This window comes from Camelus dromedarius, chromosome 4 (assembly GCF_036321535.1).
Source record: "Camelus dromedarius isolate mCamDro1 chromosome 4, mCamDro1.pat, whole genome shotgun sequence".
Taxonomy (NCBI): Eukaryota; Metazoa; Chordata; class Mammalia; order Artiodactyla; family Camelidae; genus Camelus; species Camelus dromedarius.
The window spans coordinates 9758267-9785791 of record NC_087439.1 but is presented as its reverse complement, the minus strand read 5'-3'; the positions used below and the strand labels follow the sequence as shown (position 1 = coordinate 9785791).

Genomic DNA, 27525 nt, shown 5'->3' with positions numbered 1-27525 from the left:
CTGGGAGTTGGATGGGGGGAAGCGGCCCTTTTGAGTTTTGTGTGTAATTCTGGTTCTCTGAGAAGACTAGTTTAAATCGAGTGATCGACTTTTCTAGTGATTTTCATATTTGAAGGGTCCCCCACAGTATGTCATGTTCGTTCATGTCAGTCAGATTACACGAGCAGCTCATAGGTAGCTTCTTGGTGACGACCCCGGGTGCGGGGACGCATTTCAGAGCAGGATGTAGCCCTTGCCTTGGAGATTGCAGGGCCTGGTGGGGGCACAGACTCACTGAAGACACTGCCTTCCCATAGGGCTGTCAGCTCCCAAGGGCCTCGGAGACCCCTCCTTTCCCCAGCCGTCTGGTGCAGATTGCAGGGAGGACCAGGATAGGGGCAGAACACAGCAGCCCCTCCCATGCCCTGTCTAAGGCTGGGGGTCAAGGGGCTGAACAGAACAGGGAACTGAGTATAGGGCCCAGGGTCAGGGGGCCTGGGTTCAAATCTCGACTCCCAGGTGCCTCACCTGGGGCAGGTCACTTGGCGTTTGGAGCTTTGGTTTCCCCCCAGGGTCATCGCACTAAACCTTGTAGGACTGGGGTGACTGTATGCATTCTTTCAAGGGTAGAGCCAGTGTTCAGCAGGTGGGGGCTTCCTCCCCATCCCCTGCCTGGGCGCCTGTCCTCAGAGGGACTCGGGGTCCAGGGTGCTGCAAAGAGGCCCCACAGGCCGGAGACCAGACCTAGCAGGGCTCCCTCCTGCCACAGGGTCCCACCCTGTTTTCCTGCCTGGGCAGGTGCACAGCTGCGAGCGCCAGCCTGGCCTCCAGCTTGAGAACGCTGCACCCGCCGTCTCCCCAGCCGGTGGCTGTAACAGGGCCATGGGAGAGGCTTGCCCCAGGAGAACATCCCTGCCCATGAGCTTGGTGGGGCCCTGGGCTGCTCCTTGGGAGCCGACACACATCTAATCACAGCACATTTGCCCAGCCTCCTGTGAAGGAACAGGACAGGAGTTGACTGTAGCCAAAGCACACGGGCCCCTAAGGCTTGGATCTGGCATCAAAACCCAGCTGCAGCATCCGGCTTCCTGAGCCTCAGTTTCCTCATCTGTTAAATGGGGCGACACCTACTTCTCAGTGTTGGCCAATTCCAGGGTTATGACACTAGGCCTGGCACAGAGTAAATGTCAATATTCCACCGCAAAAGAGTTGTGGTCATTTAGAAAACAAGAGGAGGGACTGGGAGGCCGTCAGCTGAAGGTGCGTCTTCCCCTCACTGGACTGGAAGCCCTGGGGTCCAGGCGGCGCCTGACTGTGCCCTGCGACACGGAGGCATCACAGGCAGAGTGCACGGAGTGACTCAGATGCAGTCTCCGTGGGCACGGCCAGTCCTCCCCTCAAGAGAGCCACATCTAGGAAAGGAGTGAAGTACGCAGCTGTCCAAAAGGTACAGAGAGAGCTGGTTATTCCCGAGAGGTGACACTCACTGACCCTAAGTTGTATCACAGTCTTGAAATGGGGCCTTATTGCTCCTGCTCATCAGTGGCAAGACTGAGGCTCAGAGGGCCTGGTGCCTCATTTCTCCGTTGCTATGAGACAGATCACGCCACCTCTTCCTGGCTTAAAGCTGCATCCTTGTATTTGCTCCCAGGGCTACGTTTTGGACAGGGCTCGGGGGCAGTTCAGTTCTGGTCCATGTGGTGTCTGCTGGAGCAGGTTCACAGGCCCATCCAAAATATCCTTTGCTGATGGCCAGAGTGGCCGGCGCCTAGGCGGGCCCCGCTCTCCGATGGGCAGTTAGATTCTCCACTCGGTGTCCAGAGCTCCAGGAGCTGCTTGGCCTCGTAGGGCTGGCTGGACCTGGGACACCATCATTTCCACTGTTTACGGTCAAAGAGAGTCACGGGACTGTTTGATGTGAGAAGCAACATGCGGTGGTCAACTTACCCCACCCAGGGTCACACATCCTGACAGCCGGGTGGGAAACTCAGCTCTGAGCCATGGTGCGCTCTTTCCCACATGAGCTGCCCCTCCTCCAGGTGTCTGCACAAGCCTTGTGCTCAGCCAGAGACCCTCCTCCAGCCCCCACTTCGCAGCCTGGCCCTACGTCCGCGCACCCATCCACCAGGAGATACCACGTTACCTGGGAGACCTTCCAGAGCTCCAAAGTCCTCCCCGATATTCACAGGGCAGCAGCTACTTCCTTGACCACACTGCTCTGTAATCCTCTCCCGTCAGAAAGCAAGCTTGCACCCAGCCCCCAGGGCCACCACGTGTCAGGTGCCCTCGGAGTATTCGTTCAGCAGAGAAATGGGCAAGCTCTTTCCACACCCCCAGAGCACCTCCCATTTAAATGCTGGGCTTGTTGTGGGCCCTCAGACAGAGCTTAGTGTTCAGGATGCTTATTTGGAAGTTCCCTTGAGATTAACACCTGTGTGAGGGATGGGACGAGGCAGGAGTGGACTGAGGAGGCCTGGGTAAGCTCTGACTGGCCCCACGGAGAATCCTGAGGCTAGAATATCCCATCAGCATCGATGGCCAGACTTTGACACTTGTGTGTGGGTAGTCGTTGGGGCCACCCCCTCAGGGGTGTGACCTTGAGCAAGGCTGCTCTCAGCCGAGGGCTGCCTGCTTGTAGTGGGTGCCACAAATCCTTCCTTGAAGGGAGATCCAAGTGGCAGAAGAGCAGCGGGAGGTGGTTGTGCCTGACAGCTGCTGGGAGGAAGTGGCTGGCCAGCTGTGGCCTGTGGCTGGAGGGAGGGGGCTGAGAGAACAGTGACAGGGATTTACCGACCCCCATGCTGGGGGAAGCAGGGAGTTCTGGGCCCTGGTCTCCGTGGGACTTCATTTGACTGGATTAACACTCAGGGATGAGGGGTGTAGCTCTTTTGGCCCGGCGCTGTGCCAGGCAGGGGGTGCGGGTATCACCTGGGCGGGGGTCCTTGCTCTTGGACCTCCGTTCCCTCCTAACTGCCCCACCCCCACGACGCACAGTCCACACCCCTTCCAGACTGATCTTTTCAAAAGGCAAATCAGATAGGCAACTCCTCTGCTTAAAACACACTTAGAATAAAACCCTAGCTCCTTTACCAGGGCCTGCCACGCCCTCTTTGATCTGCCCCACCTACCTCTCCCACCTCACCTCCTGGCCGTGCCAAAGCAGGTCAGCCTCAGGGCCTTGGCAATAACTGTTGCCCTTTCCTGGCACCACTTTCCTTCCAGTGTTCACAGAGCTGCTTCTTCTGAACCTATAACATTGAGCCTCAGTTCAATGTCACTCCTCCAGGAAGCCTTCTCTGATTACTCATTTGATGCATTCCTTTTTCCATATTTGCTCAGCAAATACTTACCGAGCATTCACTCTGTCCCAAGCACTTTTCTAGGCAGTCGGGACAGCACGGTGAGTTTATATTCTATTGGGAAAGACAAGCAATACACACAAGTATAAATTCAGGAGAAAACAGAACAAGATTTCTCAGAGTGTAAAGTACTGTGAAAAAGCAAGAGTAAGGCAAGGGGGCAGAGCGTGCCTGGGCTGGGCTCCTAGACATCCACCCTCACAGCGGCGTCTCCCCAACCACTGTGCCGCTCTGGGGACTCGCCCGGGCACAGAACCGAGAGCCCCGCGAAGGGAGGCGCGGAGGCAGTGGGGCTGCGGGGACGGAGACCAGAGCTCCACCCTCGGGGCCGGGGAAGAGGACGGCCCCCAGCCCCAGCCCGCGGCCGCGCGGCTCGCTCCCGGGAAGGGCGCGCCCCTGCGGGTCAGCCAGGTGAGGCACCTCCCCCCGCGGCCTGGGGGCGGGTCCGGCCGAGGCCCCGCCCCCGGGGCCCATAAATGCGCCGGGCGGGCGGGCATCGCGGTCGCGAGCGCTGCCTACAGGTGACCGTGCGAGGCCTTCGCGCCTGGGTCGGCCGGGCTCGGAGCCAGCCATGCTGTTCTGGCACACGCAGCCCGAGCACTACAACCAGCACAGCTCCGGCAGCTACCTGCGGTAAGGGCGCGCCGCCCGGCTCGACGGGCAGCCCCGGGGCTCAGGCCGGGGTCGTCGGACGTCCGGGGCCGGGAGGCCGCCGCCGGCCGCGGTCTGCGCTTGGGGACCGAGGGGAGATCCGCCCAGAGTCCCCCCGGGGGACCTGGCGCGGAGTTGAGGGCCCTCCCAGGAGGCAGGTTGTGGAGCCCGGTGCCCATGAGGGCCACGCCGCTGGGGACCCCCGGCGGGCGCCGCGCGCTCATCTGCCGGCCGCAGCCACCCCGTGTCCGTCCCCTCCCGGTCTCTCCGCGATCGCGTCGGAGAGGAGGAAGCTTCCTGCCGTCGGTCTGGAGCGCGTCCCGGGGAAGTCTGGTCCCCTGCTCTTTGCCCCTCTCCGCCCGGGTCCCGCCGAGCCTCGCGCCCTCTCCGGTGTCCTTGGTTCGGCCGCGGCCGAGTGAGTGGCGCGCGCGGACCTGAGCTCAGCCGCGCGGGCCGGCGGCGGCGGGCGGGGCTCGGGAGGGACCGGTCGCCCCCTCCCCGCGGGTGGTCTTGCGTATATTGGCCGAGGCCCGCGCTTTTATGGCCCTTGATGGAAATCTTTCTTCTTCTGCAGGGATTTGGCTAGTGCCCTTCCAAGGCAAAAGTAAGTCCTGCCTGTTTTCGAAGTTCTCTCTGCTGTCCCCTCGGAGGGGGCGGCACCCCGTTGGCTTCAGCTCCCGGAGGGTTGTTTTCTCCGGGCTGCAGCCGGCCGGTTTCTAATGGGCAGTCAGTTCACTTTACGAACTCGCCTGAACCAGCTTTAACCTGTCTTTATTTCCATCCTAGTCGCAGTTTATGAAATGTGCCCAATTTAACCCAAAGGGCATTTGGTATGAGCTCAGAGGAAGTGAACTGTGGGTCCGAGGGGGTCGCTGGCACTCCGCCCCCACCTTTTGGCCCCAAGAAGTTCCCGCTCAGATTTAGCGGTACCGGCTATTTGAAAATCCTGGCTTTTGATAGGTATTTGTCCAATAGTCCTCCCTGAAGACATCCCTGTTCCAGAAGGCAAAGGAGTGACCGAGTTTAACTGATGTGTCTGCTGTTTTTTATTCATGGGCCAGAGTAGTAGCAGATGGCTTAAGTCCAGGGTCTTAAGGACTGATGGGCTCCCTGCAGACCAAGGTGAAGTCACCAGAGGGAAGCTGCCTTGGGGGGTATCAGAGCCCCCTGGGCAGATGTTAATCCTGGGCAGAAAAGTGTGTCCATTCACTTAGCTGAAGTGCTTGAGTGAAATACATTTTTATTGTACTATATGATGTGGTTTTAGTTGTAATTTTGCCTCAATTTTAGTTCCTGGCCCTTAAGTCTGTTGACATACCTTAAAAATGAGTTTGAAGGTGACCCTGAGTGGAGGGTGTGTGTATTTAAAACTTCCTGGATACAGAAAATGTCATCCCTTTAGGGAATAATTCTCCTTTTGCATGGAGGTGGCCCTGCTGCTGAGATGAGAACTTGTCTGTGGAGTACCTCAGATCCCTTTTAGGATTTTAGTATTGCATTAAGTGGGGTGAGGTGGGGTGGGAGTTGGGGTGCAAGGTGCTATAAAGCCCTGCTGGTTTCTGGGGTCATTTTGGGACCGTGGATAAAGAAGCCTTTGGTCCACACTTTTTTTTTCTTTAATTTCACTTCTTGAAAGCTGGGGTTTTCACCCTTGTAGAGGTTGACCTCGGTGAAGGCCAAGGTGGGAGGTCAGTGAACATGGCCCTTGTCCCCCCGGCTCTTGGGTGAAGGTCTTGTCGTTTTCTTTGGTTTTGCGTTTTATTTTCCGTCCTCTTCTCAAGTGAAGAGCCCTGAAGCTGGCTGACCTCACGGGGTAGTAGCCTTTACTTCCTGCTTCTCTCCTTCTGTTTGATGTTCTAGTGACTTTTATTCCTCAGTAAATAAGGATGCCAAGGCTAAAACAAGTTACTGTTGAGTGATGGTTCTTACCACCCCCTCCCATCCCCCCTCCTTTTTTATGTAAAGGCGGCAGCCTGCTGGTTATTAACTTAGCATGGTCTGGGTAAACACGAAGTTGTGCAGTCCCCAGGTGCGGCGCAGACCTGCCTGCTTCTCTGTCGGTCCTCGATGACCCTTTGGAGTGTGCCCCAGCCAGGTAAAAGGAAGGCGTGGTTCAGGGGGGTGGCCAAGGCAGCACTGTCCTCTCATTGTTGGGCAGCAGGTGGTGGCCCCCACACGGGACGTTTTCCAGGAGTGCCCCAAGCCAGCCTAGTCCTTCTGAGAACTGACCACACCTGCGTGGGCTTGTGCCTGGTGTGTGTTTTAGAGATGCTTGGTTATTGTGTTGTCTGAGGAATGGGTTGTACCAGTGACTCTGCTGTTGGAGGAGTGAATAGGGTCAGCGGTTTGATTTGATCCTCCACCCGGGACGCGCAGAGGGAGGCAGGTTATTGGAGAGGGCGCCAGCTTCCGTGCTGTTTCTGATCCTGAGCTTGACCGAGTGTCTCCTGCTCGCCGGTCATTCATGTTCTCAAGGGCTTCCCTTGTGAGGGCATCCAACACGTCATCTGGAAACAAGGTCTCCAGTCATAAGATGATGTGAGGCTCATTCTTGAGATGTGATGGGACTTTTGTCTAGAGGTGGAGGAAAAGAATCTTTGAGCATCTCAGGATTTTCCGTTTGGAAAAGAAAACTGAACCGAAACCAGGGTCCTTCGTTCTAGTTTTGCATTTAGGAGACATTAGTATGACCTTTAAAATAGAGGTCATGGGCCAACTGTCCTGTTTTTTGTTTTTTGTTTTTTTTTTGTCCTGTTTTTAGAAGATTGGAGGGATGTGTAAAGCAGTATCTGCCTTTGCAGAGTTTACAGAGCCCAGAGGACAGAGTCGTATTGGTCTGAGCAGTGACCAATAACTAACCAGAACAGTCTATTTAGAAAATTAAAAACTGTGTTCAGGTTCTTATTCTAAAAGCAAGATTTTTATACTGAGCAGTTTCTTGTGGATGGAAACCAGGTGGCATCTAAAGTTCATGGTATTACGGCTTGTCCCTTTGTCCCAGAGAAGATTTCTGTAATCTGGAGATATTTTTTTCTCACCTTAATGCATTTTTACCTCCCTGATTATTGGACTGATTGAAATCTCTCGAAGGTCATGGATGAAAGCAGACTCATCTGGGACTGGTTCACTCTGTTTGAGAGCGTTGCAGAGTCTCTGAGGAGGCGTGGGAGGCTGACCTTCGCCATGACCCCAAGGCCGGCCGCGGGCTCCGGGGCTGTGCTCCTGATCTTCGCCCCTCCCTGTGTGTTGCAGTGATGTGCTCGCTCTGCCCATCTTCAAGCAGGAGGAGCCCCAGCTGTCCCCTGAGAATGAGGCCCGCCTGCCGCCCCTGCAGTACGTGCTGTGTGCCGCCACGTCCCCTGCCGTGAAGCTGCACGAGGAGACCCTGACCTACCTCAACCAAGGTAGTGGCCGCAGCTCTGGGCCGGGGCGGGGGTTGGGTGGCCACCAGGAGGAGTGAGTGCGAGAGGTGGGGTGGGCTCTGGTGTCAGATAGATTCTCTTACTAGCTGTGAGAGACTTCCTGGGCCTTGGTATCTTCATCTGAAAAGTGGGCACATCAGCTGTTTCACTCAGGCCATGGATGGGTGACGCGTGCCACGTTCCTTGTGTGGGCCGTCCAGGGAGCAGTTACTGCATCCTGTGCCACGGCTGATGTCCTTTCCTGGATGCAGGTCGAGCACCTGGGGGATGCGAGGTCAGCTGCCCTCTGTGGAGCTGCACCTGGCGGTGATGGTAGGCCAGTCCTGTCGCAGCCTGAGGGCTGGGTCCACACGCATGCGGTGGGAGCCCTCGGTGGCGATGGGGACACACTTGCACTCCGTGTCCTAGGAGACCGGCGTGGGCTTTGGACTTTGGACCCCTCCTCTAGCTCTGGGACTTGGAGCTGCTTTTTCTGTTTCTCTGAGCCTCAGTGTTCTCATGTGTGAAATGAAGAGTATAGTTGTGTGACGTTTAAAGGAATGAAGGTGTGTGAAGGGCCTGATTGGTTTCCGCTTTCCTCTATCAGAACGTGGATCAGTGTCCTACCCGACGGCACTTTTGTGGTTTCTGTAACATTATGTGTCTGTGTCGCATGTCCTCCCTGGGTAACTTCGGACATCCCGACATCCAGTGCATTGGTCCCCCTTCCGCCATTTTTTTAATTGTTCTTTTTTTTTTTAAATTGGAGTATAGTCAGTTTACAGTGTTACGTCAATTTCTGGTGCACATCATACTGGAGGAATGGAGGGCAGGGACATGGGGTTCTGGAGGGTTGCACCGAATGCCGGGGGTTGGGGGAGCAGCAGTGTGGTCAGTATGTCCTGCATGGGGCTGGGGGGGGTGGCCTCCTCATGGAGAACCTCGACTCCGAGATTTGGGGACCCGATGGGGGTCCTCGACCTAATTGGCAGGCCTTCCGGCTCTGGGCCAGGACTGATCAGAATTAGCAGGTGGCTCTGTGTCGCCTGTGGATGGAAATCCCCCTCCCGTGGCTGACATGGCCCAGGGCAAGGGCAGGCTTGTCCCCGCGGGTGACTCTGGGCCTCAGTGGGTCCCCGGGCCAACCTCAGCCAGCTCCTGGCCCAGGCCTTGAGGTCTGTGCTCCGTCTGTTGAGCTGGTGCCGCTGATGGCTGACACCTGCCGTGTGCGAGAATGTCTCTGTGTCTGCGCTTATTCCTGGGCGGCTTTGTCACGGAAGGTCAGAAGCTACCAACCTGTGTACCTTCCAGCAGTGGCTGTCCCCCTGGGCCTCTGCCTTCCTGAGTGCAGCACGAGGGAACGGGTGATGTTCACAGAGCACTGAGTTTGGGCTGGTTCTTGTTGCTGGACCAGGACACTGCCCGCTCCCCGCCTCTTCTGTGAGGCCTCTGCCCGCCCCAGCTTCCCTCCCCCTGCCCTTAATCAGTCAACTTTGGACAGTGTTTTCGCAGTTCACAGACTAGGTCTTTTTAAGAGTTTTCCTTTGCTCTGTGTCTGTATGTTAAAAGACGGAAAAGGGGTGCCCCAGGGTCTTAGCATCCTGGACTTAATTCGGTTTGTTTACTTTAGATATCTTTAAAGTTACATTTACCTGATTGTTGCCTGATGGCTATCATACCTGTTCATTAGAGAAAACTTGGGTGATTTAGAAAAGTTAGAAGAAAGAAAATTAAAAATAAAATTAAAATCTCTAATTTCATCTGAGAACCATAGCTAATCTTATTTCTACACGTTTGTATATTTACCTTTTAAAATTATGATCATGCTGCAGATAAATACTCAGTTTTCTGCATTTACTACATTTGTGAACTTTTCTCATGTCATTGAAAGTGCTCTGAAAATTCACATTTCCTAATGGCTGCGTAGTTCTCTTCACTCTGACAGTCATCTCATAATATGGACACTTAGTATTCAGCTGTTGTCTTTGTGTGAAATGTTGGTAACTTCTTTAGATAAATAAATTAGAAGTAGAATTACTGGATTAAAGGGTTTGAATAAAGCTTTCAATAGATCTGACCAAACTGCCGGCTCCTCAGAACGTACCAGTTCACCTGGTAGCCAGCAGCGTGCATTATATTTCTTTCTCAATATTGGACGTTGTCATGTTTTTATCTGATTAGCGCAACATAGGATTTAGTCTTAAACTAGCATTTCTATCATTGCTAATGCAGTTGAATATTTCAAAATTTATTGATTGATCTTTTTAATTTTTCCGCCAGATATGGTCATGTTCTTTGAACATTTTTTTTTAAATTGAAGTATAGTCAGTTACAATGGGTCAATTTCTGGTGTACAGTGTAATGTTTCAGTCATACATATACGTACATATATTTGTTTTCATTTTCTTTTTCATGAAAGTGTTTGCACATTTTTTATTGGGATGGTTCTATCTTACTGATTTTAAGAACAGATACCAGAGGAAGAAAATCAACCTTTTTGCTGCCTCTCGTGGCGAACATTTTCCCCTGGTCATTTAACCATATTTATTGTGTGGTAACTATATTTACGGTGTGAGATAAATGTCACAACTTTTTTTTTCAGTGTAGTTATTTAGTTTAAATGTCTATTGTCAAATCTTTCAGGCTTCTGAAATGGTTTTTCTTTTATGTTTAGAATACTTGCATACCCCCAAATCAGTTTAGTAGTTTCCTAAATTTCATGTAAGTTTCTAAATTTTAACATTGCAGTGCATTTGGAATTTTTTTGAAAGGTAGATATTAGGTATTTAATGATATTTTTCAGTGTTACTAAAATATGTATTTCTTTTCCCCCCAGCTTTACCAGTGAGATTTATACTTTCATACGTTGCATTTGGAGTTTGTGACGGAAAGTCTAGGCTTACTTATTTTTCTAAATAATTGACCTAGTTTATTGTAGTCAATGCCTAGTTTATTGCTTACTCTCACTGGTTTAAATTCCTCTTTTGAAATATTTGAAAAACCATCTTCTAAGGTATTAGTTTAGAAACAGACCTTTGTATAGGTATTTGTCCTGTACACCTGATATTCATTGATTCATGCCCTATTTCTTTTTTTAAAATTTTGTCTTTTTATTTATTTATTTGTTGTTGGGGGAGGGTAATTAGATTTATTTATTTATTTTTTAATGGCGGTCCTGGGGATTGAACCCAGGGCCTCATGCATGCTAAGCACGCACCCTGCCACTGAGCTATACCCCCCACCCCCTGATTCTTGCGCTATTTCTAATTGAACTAATTGTAGCTCGGAACTAGGTTTCCCCCTTTGAGGAGTAGAAGTTCCTTTTATCATCCGTCATAGGCAATCTCAATCACTAATTCTTACAGATGAATTTTACAACCATTGAATTTTCCTTCTGTACTTTTTTTAAAAAAAATTGATGAGATCATACACTTTATAAAATTGTTTCTCGCTTTTATTAAATACTAGTCTTTCAGTATTTTCTATTATAATTAAAGCCTCTTAGACATTTGAAATGTCTGCATGTTATTTCACTATTTTCTCTTATTAGGACAGATTATTGTCATAACTGCTGGAGGAAAATACACAGTGTAATTATTTTAGTGTCCCATCTCCCATAATAAAATGGCAGTTGTGCAGGGCAGAGCTGTGGTTTTAACATTGTAACACCAGCATTAAGCTTGGTGGCGTGATAGCAGGTGCTCTGTGAGTATTCAGAAAATTTAAAAGTAGGCAGGTTTTATTTTATTTTTGTTTTGTTTTTCTCTCTCTCCTACTTTCATTTTTTTTGTTTTTGTTTTTGTTGCTATTATCAGTAATGCTGTACTGGACATCTTTTCCAGTGTGCCTTGAAGTAGCTTATACGTCTGTGTCATAAGACAAATAGGCATCAGTTTAAAAAAAAAGTTTTTTGGCATATCAGCCAGCAATCAAAACCTTTTCGGTAAATTGAAGCTTGCTGTTAAGTGTTTAGTGTTTACTGCATTGGCGCTGTGACGTTTGTGGCACTGTTTCTTGGAGGCTGTCCCGTGACTTCTTTCTTGTAATGACATGTTTAAGCTTCTCTGGAAACATGGAAGGGATGCTGGGTCTGTAAACTAAAAAGCCATTTAAGCCACTGGATGTTCATGTCTCTGTGCAGTCAGACCACTGCCCTCAAAGCATGGCTTGGGGACGGTGTGTTACTTATGGCGGTCCTGTCACCAAGCCCGATGGCTACTTTTGTACACAGTGAACATGGTTTGAGAAGCAGAGTCTGTCCTCTTCCTCAGAAATGGAGTCCTTAGGAAAAGAGGGGTCTACAAACTCCCAGGTCAACCCCTTTGTCAGCGGCCAAAGGTCAGTGTGGAGACAGATCTTTCCTGAAGGCTGGAGCCTGAGGGGAGGGATGAAGAGGGTGGTGGGGTGGAGACTGGGAGATCAGAAGAAAGAGAACCCCAGGCAATCTGTGTAGGGAATTCTGCCTTTGAGATAAGAGCAACTTTGCAAGAATGGCTTGTTATGGAGAAAGCCTTGGTATTTCCTATCAGAGCAACTCTTGAATCTTAAATATCAGGGTGGATTTTTATAGTAGTGTTACGTTCATTCATTCATGGAATAAATTCCCTGTCATTGGAGGGAGAGGATGGTTCAGTGAGAAGGGAGAAAAGCCTTGTGCACAAGCCAGACTGGGTGGGACAGGGGTGAAGTTAAGCACAGTGTTTACGAAGACTCCTAAGTGGTTCCATATGACTAGGGTTTGGAACACAGGGAAGAGTGGGAATGATGTATGCCTGGAGGTAGACCAGATGGCCAAGGTCTCCAGCTGCCTTGCAGAGGCTGAGCTGTTGGGCAGCTCCCTGGGCAAATCGTTTAACCTCTCAGTGCCTCCAGTTCCTCATCTGTAAAATGGAAAAAGTAAAATCCCTGCCAAGTAGGTGCTACTATGTAGATGCAATGCGTTAATGCCCGTAGAGTGCTGAAAACAGCATGAGCACTCACATGTTAGCCATTATTACTGGCAAGGTGGGTACACGTTTCCCCTGGTCGTATTTGGAAGTTAACGTGGTCATCAAATTAGGACTTTGAATTAAAAAAATTTTTAAATTATTTTCATCCCCCTACCTCATTCAAAGATTAACACGGGGTTTGTTCTAGAACTAAGCATTGTACCTCTTAGACTTGACAGATGGTAACTCTTGGAGAGATAAGAGGCAGGAGGCCTTCTGGACTTTTCTGTTTGTTCCTCACTCACTGTGCAACCAGGTAGTAGGCGTAACGCACAGCCGACATTCCTCTGCAGGGCGTTAAAACTGTCATTACGGAAGCACTGGACCCTACTTGGTGTGGGCTGCTGGGTTCAGGATTACTTGAAGTGGGAGGTGGGGACCCTAGGCGTTAGTGTGACAGCTGGCTTAGTGCTTTAGAATTCACCAAGCACATTTGTTTGTTCCCTTTTGAGTAATTCTCCCCTAGTGGAGTAGTCCTGTTTTTAGAAGGCAGGCTGACAGAGGTGAAGTGGGGCAGGCCTGGGGAGTGGTGGAGCGCTGATGTGACTGTGGAGGGGGCTCTGGGAGGGGAGGCACCCGCTTTTCCAGGACCTGCTACAGGCAGGGTTCTAGACTAGGCACCTCCAGGGGCCTTGCCTGCCACCTGGAACTCTTGATGCAGCTCTGAGGGAGGGCGGGGGAGAAAATGCCTCCTGAACAACAACAAAAAAACCCATAATGGGTTTCTCCCACCCCACCCCCAGCCTCATGCTCTCCACCCACAGTGACCCGAGGGAATGGCCGGGGAGATAAGAACTCCCAGCGGGAAGTCCTGTCTTCCCGGATCCTAGAACCAAGTAGGATGGCAGCTTCTGCTCTAGGGAACTCCGAGAATCTCTAAGACCCTGGGTTTCCTCTTCTGTGGAGCTGAGCTGGTTTCATTTTGTGTTGCCTTGAGAATTAAGGGAATAATAAATGTCTGGCAAATAGTAAGCACACAGTTATATTATTTTCCCTTCTCCCCAATTATATCAGCGACTTTGAATTTAAGGAATGAGGCAAAGGATTAGTTCCTTTGTTTGTTATCCTTCCTCCGGAGGAGCTGAAGTTTTCTTTCCAGATTAATTTTTAGCCTGAAGTTTGGGAGTATAAACTGAGAAAACCAAATGACCCTTAGATACATTACTTTTCTTTTCTTTTTTTTTGTTTTCTCCCTTAATCTTTGCTGAGTGTAAAAATAGCCCACACTTACAAAACAGAGCAGCCGACAGTACAGAAATTTGCACTCTAGAAAGCTTCCCATGATCCACTTTCCAGGTTTTTCTTAGTCACACGTTATCCTATATGTGTCTACTTGTAGAGTGATGCACGAACCGCGAAGTGTCTGTAACTGTAGGCACGCATGCATGTGTGTCTGTAGGAATGTGTGTGTCTCTTTTAAGAGAAATGAGATTGTATTATGTATAGTGTTTTAGCAACTTTTATTCTACCTCCCACCCCTACAACAATGTCTCTTCAAAGTCTTTCTGCTTGAGTACCGGAAAAAAAAAAGAAGCAAAAGCTGGTCTTTACTGGTTACATTATGACCCATTGTATGCATGTTGCATAATTTGTTCTCTTGAGGAACGTTAGGCTTGTTTCCATTTTTTTTCATAATCGCACCTGGCACCCCAGTGAACATCCATGTCACATACCTTTGTGCTTAAGCAGGAGTGAGAACATCTGTAGAAGAAATATCTAGAAATGGGATTGGAGGCACAACATTTTGATAGATGCTGCCATATTGCTGTGGAGTGAAGTCAGTGACGTTGTACCAATCTGTCCTTGTATGAACGATAACTATCTGAATAATTGTGTATTCCTCCCTTATCCTCCCTCCATCTTTACCAGCTGGGACATAGACTCCCTGAGGGTGGAGACCTTGGGTATCTTGCTCACTGCTGGTCCTAGAACAGTGCCTGGCACACAGAGCTTCTTTGAATGAGTGAAGAATGTCTATTTTTCTATATTTTTGCCAACACTTTTTAACCTTTGATAATTAGTGGGAAAAGCAGAAGGTATTCTTGTTTTAATGTTCACTTCTTTAATGATGACTGTTTTTCCATATTTTATTTGATTGTTTCTTTTTCCTTTCATCTGATTTACCTGCTTTTCAAGTGGGACTTTTCATCCTTTTGTTATTTAATTGTAAGGGCTCTTTGCATATGTGGGATAGTGTGTTAGAAATATTTTCCGGAGTTTTCATTGATTTTATTCATTTTTCTTTCATTTGTCTGCTTGTTCTTTATTTTACATAATAAAATTTTAAATACATTTTTATGGGGTCGGATTTATTAGATTTTAATGTTTCATGTCCTGTTTGGGAAAGGCCTTCTCCACTTTAAATTTTTGATCATATTCATCTGTTTTTTAAAGTTTTTTTTCCGTGTCTTTCATAATTTGGAACTTACTTTGGTATGTAAGGAATGAGGGAGGAATTCTGTATCTCACAGTAACCTACTGAATAGTGGAATACTACACAGCCAGGAAAAATGAGAGGTAAATCCTTACATATATCCGTGAATGCTACCCAGCATCTGCTGTTAAGAAAAAAACAAAACAAACCAGCTTTCTCCCTGTTGGTAATACCAGTTGGGTGGCACTATTAATTATCCTTTCTTAGAAACTTGGTGGCAGATTGAAAGCCAAGAAGTTGGGTACATCCATGTTCCAATTCAAGTTCTTTGTTCTTTCCCAGGTTCCCAAAGATGTCAACCGTGTTTTCTGTAAAACAGATGTAACACCCACTTCAGTGTTGTTTGAGAATTAACTGAGATACTGGTTTGTTTTGTTTTTGCTGTGTAAGGACACTTTATTTAGCCTCCATAAAATTTAGAAATGTTTACTCAGCCAAGAATTTTATAAACCACTTAACAAAGGTTAAAAAGAAAACCCAACAAAATAAGAACAGCTCCTCCATAATTAATCTATGAATTAATAAACTAATAAAAATATGAATAAGCTAGCTAGGGGTATGACTACTGCTAACTGGGTTTTTAATTTGTTTTTAAAACTTATCAACATTTATTGAAGTAAATATAAGATTCCTTGTCCAGATTGTTTTTCATAGCTCAGCATATAGAAATGATTTTTAATGCTTCAGAGGTCTCCTCCTGGCATGTCAAACATTATGCTTTAGGTAATAGTGGACCAGTTAATTGAGTTAATCTGTAATACTTACATCCTCTAATTCCAGAGGGTTCAATGAGCTAGGAATGGTATACTCTTTTTTTGGTGGGGGAAGTAATTAGGTTTATTTATTCATTAATGTTAATTAAAGTACTGGGGATTGAACCCAGGACCTTGTACATGCTAAGCACATGCTCTACCACTAAGCTATACCCTCCTCCCCAGGAATTCTTAAGAATTATGGTAAAGACCATCCAAAATCTGGAAACACTATATTAGAAATTATAATTATTAAAACTTCGATGAGAACATCAATTAGGCAGCATCAATTAGGTAACACATTAAATGAAAGAAGCCTCAATCAGAATTAATTTAAAGAACTAACACATCATCTGTCCTGCCAGGCTGGTATGTGTTCAGAGATTGGCTGCTGCAGATCTGAATCCAACCTGCTGTTCACCCTGCATCATGGAGCCCTCACAGCTCACCCTCCTGCTCCCCGGGGACCTGCTGACGCAGGGGTGTCTGATCCGTTTGGATTTTTCAGGGATCGTGAGGCCAGCAGATAAGGAGACCATTTGAGTTTGTTACTCACATTTCCCAACAGGAAGGGTGCAGGTCACACCAGGCGAGGCCAGATGAAGAAGCCAGGGAGTCACTCAGGAGGCGGGAAGGAGTGAGTGAGAAATGCGGGCAAGACCCTTTCTTGTGGTTTCTAGGGTACAGAGTCGGGGGGGGGGCAGAGTTGGCAGGTTTAGGGTTGGCTCTGGGGCAGAAGGGCTGTGCCTGGTGGTCTGGTGCCCCTTTCTGGGGTGATTAGGGCCGGGAACTGTGGCCGGGGCGAGGTTCTGGGAAAGCCTGATGGATCAAAGAGGGTGTGGGGCTTTGGACTTGGATTGGTTGGTCTGCATGAGAAAGGCCAGCCCGCTCATTCATTCTCCCGAAGAGTTGACTGGTCCTGGGAGGGGCAGCCCACATAGGGTTCACCAGCATCGGAAACACGTGGTGACTGTAAAATCCCCTGACCTTGGGCGCTGCCCTGGGCGGCAGCTGTAACGCACACAAAGGGGCCACTTGGGAAAAGCTGGGTTTCACGTCCTAATTCAGCCGTTTTTACTTTCTGTGGGCACTGCCCATGTAAGACGGTGAGCTTTCTCAGCCCCTGCCACCACCCACACTTTCTTGCGCTGTCTTCTCAGGGGAGCGCAGCCACCTGTGACTTCCCTGGGTCTTCGGCTGTCTTCCTGTAGGAGTCAAGGTTTTGATGTGTGGTAAGCCTGATGTTTTTGCTCACTTTGAGAAGCTTCTATTTCTAAGCAGCAAATTCCCTCCTCCACTGGTTTTCTGCAGAGTCGCATTTCAGGATTTTGGTGTAATTCGGACAGTGCTGAGTTTGAGCTGGAGAGTTTGATTCTCACTGTCCACCTGTGCATTTTCACCCTGTGGCAGTGCTCGCTCTGGTTGGAGACTTTTGATTTGAACTGCATCTGATTTTCTTCACCTAACTTTGAAAACACTCTGCTTTTCTCTCTCAAGATTTTTTAAGGAAATAGTAAATTGACAGCATCATTGAATGTCTTCAAAATGACCTCTGAATGATCACCCTGGTCTGTATTTTCTTTCTTTTTCTTAAAGGGGGGGCAAATTACGATTTTAGAATTTGATTACAATTGATTTTGTTGGTATTAAATCTTTAGATTTGAATGGCTATAAACCCCAAACCGGACATTAAATTCAGTAAAGAGGGGAATAAGAGTTTTCCAATAATTACGGATTAGAATGCAGAAATTAAAGAAACATAGACAAACCCCCCTGTTTACTATGATTATGCCACAGATTTAAACTTCAGTAGTGCATTAGTAAACAGTTCGCATACTAAATCTTTACCTTGTGATCAGACAGCTGTTGTTTAACAAAAATTTTTTTTTAGGGGGAGTAGGTAATTCGGTTTATATATTACTTATTTAAGGGAGAGTACTGGGGATTGAATCCAGGACCTCCTGCATGCTAAGCATGCGCTCTATATCTCTGAGCTATAGCCTCCCCTCTTGACAGCTGTTTCTTGGAAAAGAAATCTCTCAGTACCTTGTGCAAATAGGTCGGTCTTACACGTGCCTTAGCACACTGTGTATATTCCAAACACCTGCCATTTGGGCAGGGCAAAATACATACTTTCAAAACAAAACTGTAATGTGCCTCTCAAGTATGGACCGTATATACATAATACATTGTGTTCGGTAATTACAAAATATAAAATACAATACAAGCTGTTTGTAATTTTTATAGCTCACCTTCTGCACTTGTATGTTGCAACTAGGCAGCTTTCCATTTCGGTACCACTTTTCTTTTCCAAGAGTCCAGGGATTTGGGGAAAACTGTGTCTTACATACATCCTGAAATCTGAAATCTAAGTTTGCACTTTTAGGCGAGTTTGTCTGTAGTTCCTGACTGGCTCTTTCTGGTTGAGGTCAAGTTGCTGACATTCGTGTCAAGTCCAAGGAGAGCTGGTGAGCTGGTCCTCTCTGGAGAGTCTGGCTGGCTCTGTTTCTCACTGCCCACCTGCCCCCTTTGTGTGCCGAGGTTTTCCAGCACTTTCCTGTGTTCCATCCACTCCCCACCCTTCCCGTTCCTGGGTCAACATCTTGGCTGATCGTTGTCTCCATCTGATGTCCTATAGTCTCCTGAGACGTCTTGAAGATGTTTTGGGCCCCAGTCACTTGGAACTAGGACTTTTGACACCTCTGTGAGTGACTGTGCCTGGCCTTCCAGGTGCCATCCTCTCTCTGTGAAATGAAATTTTGGGGGACCTGCTTTTCTGTTCTCAGTCAAGGTGGTCCACTGTATCCCTCAGCGCAAAGGTGGACCTGTTCGCATCTTTACTAAGAGCTGTCTCGTGCCAGTGAGCATCCGTCAGAAGCTTCCACCCAGGTGATTAGGGGAACCTGTGAGTCCCGAATGGGAAGGAGAGACCACATGACCTCTGGGAATTCCTAGGTGGATGAAGGTAGATTCCTGAAGTATTCAGGCGGGAGGGAGCGTGAGATGCCACCTCTGACGTCTCTCTACTAAAAATGTCTGCGGACCAGCCTCCCCTGAAAGCTGGTTAGAAATGGAGAATCTGGGGTCTGCTGCAGGAGAGCCGAGTCAGAACCTGCACTGTCCTGAAGGTGACCAGGTGGTTCATGAAGCACTGATGGGGCCTGTCCACCCCGAATCCCACCCGCCGTGTTACAGGTGGTCAGTGGGGCCCAGGAGGCTGTGTGACCTGCTCCTGGAGACAGTGGCACTGGGGTCTACTCTCTGTCTCTTTTTTAAAGTTTCATTAGGATGTAGTTCACATTCCATACACACTCACATACCCATTTAAAGTGTCCAATTCATAGATTTTTTTAGTCCAGTCAGTTAAACATAGGAAGCCATCACTACAACTAATTTTAGAGCATTTTTTTTCCTCCTAAAACAAACTCTGCGCCTGTTAGCAGTTAGTCTTCATTCTCCTCCCCTGCCCCACTCCCCAAGCCCTCGGCGACCACTGATCTGCTTTCTGTACACACTTCATATAAATGATATACAAATGGGTGGTCTGTGTGACTGACGTTCCTCCACGTGATGTTCTCAAGGGCTGTCGACGATGCCGCGTGTATGAGAACGTCATTCCCTTTTGCTGTTGAATAATTCCATTGTGTGGATGTCCCTCATTTTACTTATTCTTGAGGTGATGGACGTCTGGGTTGTGTCCACTTCGTGGCTGTTAGAGGAGTGTGCTGCTGTGAGCACTCGTGTGGGTTTGTGTGTGTGTACCTAGGAGTGGAATGTCTGGGTCACGTGGTAGCTCTGTTTCACTCTGAGGCGCTGCGGGCTCTTTTCCAAAGCAGCTGCGCTAATTACATTGCACCAGTGAGAGTGGAGGGTTCCAGTGTCACACTTCCTGTTTTCGACCGTTCTGATGGAGTCAGGACGGGTGATGGAGGCCTCTGTGGCGCCGACATCACACCAAGCAGGTGGTCAGGCAGGGCCGCCGCTGGGTCTCAGGAGCCCCCTGCAGCCCGGGGCTCAGGCACCGTGAAGATGCTCCAACTCCCTCTGTTCTTCTCTGAGGGGCTGTGCCCACCAGCCTCCCTGCCTCTATGGCCGGAGGGCTGTCACAGTGAAGCCACCAGATGCTCCTGAGATTGCAGGTCCTCAGCCCAGCCACCCAGAGGGGCTGCCACTCTCCTTCTCTGCCTCCAGGAGGGCAGGTCGTGGGAGCCGGCCTCCCCTCCCCCGGCAGAGGCTGAGGGCGCATGGTTCCCAGGATGGCCTCCAGGGGCCTGCTCTCCTTGGAGACCTTGGGGCGAGGCTTTGGTTGCCTCAGGGAGGATCTAACACCCCCGTGTGCCCCAGAAAGTCCTGCAGGGACGGGAGGACAGACCGAGAACGAGGCTGCCTGGAGCCAGGCGGTGGTGGTGAGAGTGTGAGTGACCAGGAAGCCTGGCTCCCACCTTTGAGAACTTGGTGCTCACCTGTGTGAACAGGGGTAGCTCCCAGCCTGGGACCCTGTTCCTGTGGGCAGAGCTGGGCGGGAGGTGCCCCGGTGAGTGAGTCACAGTGCGGCCTTATCTTCGGGATTTGGGTTTCACCTTTTTTCTGTCCTTTGACCTACTGACTTGCCTGTTAGCATGTGACATGTGACCTGGGATGATTGTGCTCCCCTGACGGCTCATCCACTGCTGTCCTCTTCTGTCCGGGGTCCTCTCCAGGACCCCATTCGGCCTTTCCTTGCATGTCCTCAGTCCCCTCGGATCTGTGACCATCCCCCAGTCTTTCCTTTTCCTGCGTAACCTGCAGACTTAGAGTGCTTGCTGCCTGGTGACTTTGTAGAACGTGGGCCCATCTGCCCTTTTTAATGATGGCGTTGAGGTTGCAGTGACAGCACGCCCTGGGGGCCCGAGACACTGATGCTGCCTGGTCTTGTGTCCACCCTGATGGTTTAGTGCTGTCTGCAAAGTTACAAGTTTCCCCTTGGTAATTAATAAATACCTTGGGGTGGAGGAGATATTTCTTTCCACATTTAGTAATCGGAACGCTATGTAAGAGAGAGCTCTGTCATTAATGTTTTTATCCACTTATTTATTATGTCAGTATAGACTGGCGGACATTTACTTTGTTCTCTGCGTTACGTTCAGCTCTGTTGTCTGTTTCGTTTTTAAGTGGTTCCAGCTGTGGCTATTGAGAGCGCCTGCACATGGGGTCCCGGGGTGCTCTGACGCGCCTCCATCCTTTTTTGAGCATTTCCTCACTTTTGGCATCACAGGATGCTTTATTTTTTTCCTTTTTTGGGGGGGAGGGGTAATTAGGTTTATTTACTTATTATAATTAGGTTTATATTACTTATCCTTCAGTGGAGGCACCAGGGATTGAACCCAGGACCCTGAGCATGGTGAGCCCATGTTCTCCTGACCCTCCCCCACACTTCAGGATGCTTAATGCCCGCAGAGCGTCTTCTGTTCTCCCTACTCCGTCCGGGAAACCATCCCTTCCCTAAGGTGTCTCCAGGATGCGACTTACTCTGCTTTTTCTCACACACACACACACACACACACACACACTCACTCACTCACTCACTCACTCACTCACTCACTGTCTTCCAGGTGCTTGTTGAGGACTCACTGTGTGTGGGCTGGGAGCTGGGTCCCTGGCACTCAGTGGCCGCGAGGAGGTGCTGTGTGGTGCTCAAGGTCACGGAGGTGATGGGCCATCAATGGGGACCGGGTCTAGAGGGCCCGAAGCTGCCACTGAGCGTGCCCTGCGTGCGAGCCCTGTGTCGTCGCCACACTTGCCCGAGCAGGGACCAGACAGACCGCACATGCTGGACGCGCTCTGCGCCGTTGTGCTTTCTCCGCTGTGGCTGCGGGACCTCTGGTGTGCAGCCCTACTTTCTGGGGTGACCACGGCCTCCGTCATGTTTTATGTGGCATGAATTACACAGAGCAGTGACTGCTGGGGAGTAAACAACCTGTAACTCTTGGCTGGCCCGGGCAATTGCCTCCTGCTCCCGGGAACACGGTGATCCGGGCAGGAGGCCCTGCACTGGCTCCACTCAGAGCCGCCCTGCAGGGCGCAGGGTGTGCCTGCGGGGGAGAGTGAGGTAGCCCGGGGCCTGTTCCAGCTGCCTCGGGCTGGGTGACCTTGAACGGCCTTGGGCGGCCAGGTGACTGCGGAGCTGTGGCAGGGCTGGAGGAAGTTCCTCTGCGGCGCGCACGGGTTGGGGTCGGTACACAGGCAGCATTCAAGGCTGTTGGTTGGAAGTGGTGGTCGAGATGGCACCGGTCAAGGGCTTAGCACACGCTGGGCTGAAAGTGTGCAAGGGTGTTATCTCATTTCTAAGGACTTCTGCAGATGCAGAGGTTCAAGAACCCGCCCCGGGGCGTGGGAGGGTCTGACTCAACCCGAGGGTATCCACTGATCCCTTTGCCCCTCCCCTCTCCTCCTAGGCCCGGCCACTGGGCACACTTGGGTAGCTCCCTGGGTCCCAGTGTCCCTACCTCCCAGGTGGGCACCTGCTCAGCAGGTTCTCAGGGTGGTCGCGCTGAGACCCTGGGCTGGGAGGACCTCCAGTGTCTGACCTCGTCTGCTTGTGTCTGGTGTTCTGTTTGTCGGACAGGATCTCTTCCCCAAGTGCCCACCTGTCTGATTGGCTTTTGGGTACCAGCCTGACACTGGTAGAAGGACATGCCAACCATTGTCACCGTGGGCACCTAGTACGTGCCTGGGACAGTAGGAGACATTACCCACCTCTTTGTATTGTTTTCAAATTCACCTGTAATAGATTCCTGGTTTTTAAAAATGTGAATGTTGGAGATGTGTATAGTCTAAGAGGGAAGGGTCTGTCTCTAAGCACTGTTACTTGCATCTGTTAAAGGTACACGTTTCACATTTAAAAATAAAAGTACAATCACATTGTGCACGTATTGTTCAGCAGTTTTTCCCACTCGTGTGTGTTTGTGTGTGTGTGTGTGTGTGTGAGTGAGTGTGTGGCGGATTTTTTTTCTATTGTAAATCTAGATCTCCTTATTTTTTTAAAATCGTGTCTTTTGGTTCCCATTGTCTTGTTTTAGAAGTTGACGTGCGGTATTACATAAGGCACAGGTGTACGATATAGCAATTCACAATTTTAAAAGGTTATAGTCCATTTATAGTTATTATAAAATGTTGGCTATATTTTCTGCATTGTACAATATATCCTTGTAGCTTATTTTATACATCTTTAATCTTAATTAAAAATTTTTTTTGAATTTAATTTTTCATAAAGTTACTGGGAATTCATCTCTGGTTTCAGATTTTTTTTTTGTTGGTGAGGAAGGTAATTAGGTTTAGCTTTTTATGTATTTTATTTACTTCTGATTAACGGAGGCACTGGGGATTGAACCCAGGACCTCGTGCATGCTAAGCATTTGCTCTACCACTGAGCTATACCCCCACCCTCTAAAATTGTTTTTTAACTTTCAGTTCAAAGTAATGTTAAATTTTGGACTGGAAGGGTAGAAAGGTTAGTGTGATGAACTCCTGTGCAGCCTTCACTAGACTGGTCAGTTTTTCACATTTTCATCTCTGTTATATACGTTTTCCTCCCTGAATCATTTGAGAGCTAGTTGGAGACGTCAGACTACTTTAGCGGGTGTTTCCTTAAAGCAAGGACATTCCCCTGCACCACCGTATTTCCAGGATCCAATTCAGGAAATGCGTCGCCCTCCGCCCAGCCCTCTGTGCCGCGGCCCGTGTCCCGGGCTGTCCTCTGCTACAGTTTTTGCCCTGATCCCAGGTCCTGTCCAAACGATGAACTGCGTTTCCTTGTCTCTCTCTTTCCCCTCCATTAATCTGCACTGCCCTCAGCCCTGCCTTGTCTCCAGGCCAAGTGACTGTCAGGGTTTCTCAGTTTGGCTTTGCCTGATGCTTCCTGCCGGTCAGACCCAGGCTGGGTCCCGTGAGCTCATCAGCTCCTCTGAGGCACCGGCGCTCCAACCACCTGGTTCAGGTGTGCGCCTCGTTCTCCGTAACCGCATGCTGTTCCATTGCTTGGTCATTAACAGCGCTGTTGACAATTTGGCTTATTTTGTTTGTAGCTGGAACAGCCCGGCTACCCTGAGTAGCCTCCTGCTGATAGTTCACACTGAATGTTTGCCGGCAGTTCTGTAGAGGGGGGTCCTGGTGGTGCTGCGTCACAGGCTGTGTGCGTTTTCATATTGATGGGTGTTGTCGGAATGCCCAGGAGGCACCTCCAGCCCGTGTGAGTGCTCACTTCCCCACCTTTTGTCCTTGAGGGATGTCAGCGAGCTCTGAACCTTCTGCTGATCTGATCGATGAGCCTGGCATTACGTTGTTTTCATTTGGTGTGTCTTTGACCGCTAGCGAGGTTGGACGTCTTTTCACACTCTTGGTTTGGCTGGCTAGTTCCAGCTCTGTGAGTTGCTTTAGGGAATTTAATGGCAAGTTCTGCCACCATTAGTTAGAAACCTGAACGTGCCAGTGCTGTGCAAGGGGCTGGTGTGTGCGTGTGTGCATGCATGTGTGTTCAGGTGAGCTGGTCGCTGGCCTCTGAGAGCTGTGACAGCCAAGGGCAAGGTTGCAAAGTGCCAAAAGAATTTAGGAGGAAGAGGCCAGCAGGAAGAGGGAAAATGATGTGAAAATCCCAGTTTCACTTTGATTGGCGCACCCTGGTCTTACTCATTCATGTGTTGTCCGTGGCTGCTTCCTGGTCACAAAGGCAGGGCCTGGTGGTGGTGACAGATCTTGGGGCTCACTTGGCCGTGCATAGTGACCGCTTGGCCCTTTCTGGAAAGGGTTTGCTGCTACCTTGGCTGAAGGACCCTGGGTATTGTGGGTGACACCAGGGATGGGAGGACCCTGGGGTTTGCTGCTACCTTGTCTGAAGGACCCTGGGTATTGTGGGTGACACCAGGGACGGGAGGACGCTCAGGTTTGCTGAGCACCTGCTGGGTGGGGCCCGGCATGGACTACGGTGCGTGTGTGTTTGGTTCCCCGGAAAAGCTTTCTCTATCCCCGCTGCTCCTTGTCCTCCTTCTCCCATTGCTGCTACTCCCTGTGTGGGGAGGAGGCCGGAAGGGCAAAGGGACGGAGGCTGGGCTGCAGAGACGCTTTCCTTCCCTTCTGAGTGGCTGCAGGGCCCTGGGACGAAGTCTGAGCCACTCTTCCGGATGATGCCCCAGGCTCCTCCCTGAGCCTCGGTCCAGCCGAGGTGCCCCACCCTCCCCGAAGGCCGAAGCCCTGATGTGGGTGGGGGTCACGGAGCCCCACCAGCCCTGCCGGTGGGGGTGGAGCCTGTGACCTCCCCTCCTCCGGCCCCTGCCACTCCCTGTCACCTGGGTTCTCTTGGGCTGGGCTGGCGGCCACCTGCTGGCCCTGGGGCTCCTTCCCTGCTGGCCTTTAAAAGGCTTTAACAGCTCCAGAGTAGAGGGTGGGGCAGGGTCCGTGGAGGAAATGGCCTTGAAGCCCTGGGCAAGGCTGCTGCAGAAAGGCCACCACCAGCAGGAGGGGCCCCTCCCCCGAGTTCTCCTCAGTGATGTCACTGCAGGGGAGCTTTTGAGCCACTCTGTGCTGGCTGTGCCTTCAGTCCTGCAACGGCCAGTGCCATTCACACTTTGGAGATGTGGAAACTCAGCCTTGTAAAAGGGGTCATTTAACCACTAGTAAGTGGCGAGCCCGGAGGTGAGTTTGGGCGCCAAATCTGGGTGCTGGCCAGGTCCCCAAGGCAGTTGTGGGGGCGTGCGGAGAACCCCTGGCAGCTGCACGCTGTGATGTTCACAACTGCGGTTTGTTTATTGACTGTATCTGATGACTTTCTATATGGAGGCATGGTACACTTCACCCTGCAGGTGGTTTTTATTTGTATTAAAAAATTTTTAACATCATTGTTGTGATACGATTCCTGTACAGCAAACTACATATATTTCAAATGTACAATTGGATGAATTTTGGTAGGTGTAAGCAGGTGGTTTTTAATTTCAGGGGCAGAGTCCGGGTGGTGTGTGAGCGAGTGTGCGTAACTGCTGCCCTTGCCGGTGTCTGGGACCCCCTGCACCCAGCATGTCGCTGGCACCAAGGGGCTGGCGCTGGGGGTGCGTGACAGTTGCTGAGCAGTAGGCCCAAGGCCCTTGGTCTCCGGGAGGGCTGTGGGTCAGGACACACAGCTGTAGCACTGCAGATGGGCCCCCGGCCCAGGAGATCCTCCTCCACTCGGTTATTTTGTGTGTGAGAGAAATACCAGTTGACCCTTGAGAGGCACAGGTTTGAACTGCGCGGCTCCACTTACACTTGGGTTTTTTTCCACAGGAAGGCCTGCAGCGCTACACAGTCCGAGGATGCAGAGGACCTCGGACACGGAGGGCGGGCTGTGGGTCCCACTTGGTTCTCAGCTGCCCTGAGGGTCTTTAATTTCAGGTGGGCTGACTGCTCCAGAGAAGAAGAGAACAAATGCTCGTGTGCCCAACACACTTGTTTCAGCTTTGCCAAACTGGCTTCTGGTTTTACTTTGTGATCCATGGCTTCTCCTCCCAGAATCGAAACCACTCTTGTGAAATCAGTGTTGGTTGTCCCTTCATGCATTTAAAATTTTTTTACTCCTTGCACATTTCAGCCATAAAAACGAACAGCATGGGTTTTGCATGTCTTTAGGCTTTGTAAGTAGTTTCACATGCATTGTGTGCACCTTTTTTGGATAAAATAATGTTTCTGAGGTTTCTCCATGTTGATGTGTGTCTCTGGAGGGCTCTTTTTTTTTTTAATTTTACTTTTTATTGAAGTGTAGTTGATTCACAATGTTAGTTTCAGGTGTACAGCAAGGTGACTCAGTTATACACATACATACATGTATGTTTTCTTTTCAGATTCTTTCCCATTATATGTTATTACCAGATACTGAACGTAGTTCCACGTTACATGTTGTAACGTGTGTCTGTTCGTCCCACTCAGGAGTCTGGAGGCTCATTTAAGCGCTGTGTGCTACTCCGTTCGGTCACATCATAGAATTCGCGTCTCTCTTCCTGCGGCTGGATGTGGGCGGCTGGCAGTTTCTCGCGGCAGCCAGCTGCGCCGCAGTGAGGGCCTCTCGCCTGAGCCCGGTGCTCGTCCAGCGCTTGTCCCGGACACGCCTCTCGACTTGGACGTGCTGGGCAGAGGCCTCGTGCGTCCTCGGCCTCACCCTTGTTCTCACGCTTCTCCCAGGGGTTTTGTCAGCAGAGCGCTTCCATCAGCAGTGCCCCCGCGGCCAGTCTCACGCTCGGACCAGCTCGTGATTCTGCCAGGCTGCAGTTTGCTCCTCCGACAGGTGTAAGATGGTGTCGTAGTTTACTCGGCACTGTCCTGTTTCCTTGTGCCGTCCGGCATCTTTCCGTGTGTTAGTTGACCTTGTCCTGTTTCCACAGGGTGACCATAAGCCCCAGCTTGCCAGGTCGTTCCCCACTCCTAGGGCTGTGGAAAGATTAACAGCACCCCTCGCATTTTGAAGAGTGTCTGGACAAATTTTAACACAGTTTTTCCCGTAGTATATGGAGGACATAATTTTTCCTTTGTGTTTTTGTTTCTAGTCTAGGAGTCTCTTTCCCACCCCGTGGTCATAAAGTAGTGTCATAAAGCCTTAGAAATGTTAAGGCTTTGCTTTTATTTTGTGGCTTCCATTCACCTAGAATTAATTAGTTATGTAAGGTGTGAAATAGGGGATTATTTTCCCATATGGATAACCAGCTAACCTATATCCGTGGAAAGTCTTTTTTTCTCACTGTGACAGATCAGGTTTCCAAGTACCTGAAAGTCTCCTTCTTGGCCCTTTATTCTTTCCCATTGTTCTCCTTGTCCTCATACCAAAAATGTCATGAATTTAGCCGCCGTCACCTTCTAATATGGTCAGGGCACGTTAAATGGGGTAGGAACGTGTGTCTCAGGGAGACTAGATTTTCGTGAGGAAATCTGCCACAGAATGGTTACAGTGTCCACCAGGCTCTACGT

General features: G+C 49.9%; 1 protein-coding gene and 1 long non-coding RNA gene across 2 annotated transcripts in view; one reads left to right on the top strand and one right to left on the bottom strand.

Moving 5' to 3' along the window:
* Positions 1 to 1848: 1848 nt before the first annotated feature.
* On the bottom strand, positions 1849 to 3388 carry LOC135321202 (uncharacterized). Its single transcript, XR_010380767.1, has 3 exons — positions 3330 to 3388; positions 3122 to 3227; positions 1849 to 1859 (listed from the first exon to the last, which is right to left on the bottom strand). It is a non-coding gene; the product is annotated as an uncharacterized LOC135321202 (long non-coding RNA).
* A 459-nt stretch (positions 3389 to 3847) lies between these two features.
* The window catches only part of TFCP2L1 (transcription factor CP2 like 1), a 50965-nt gene continuing 27287 nt past the window's right edge, over positions 3848 to 27525 (top strand). The window contains exons 1-2 of the mRNA XM_031451237.2: positions 3848 to 3971; positions 7242 to 7393. Of these exons, the coding sequence (XP_031307097.1) occupies positions 3910 to 3971; positions 7242 to 7393 (214 nt within the window). The 5' untranslated portion in view covers positions 3848 to 3909. The remainder of the gene's footprint in view (positions 3972 to 7241; positions 7394 to 27525) is intronic.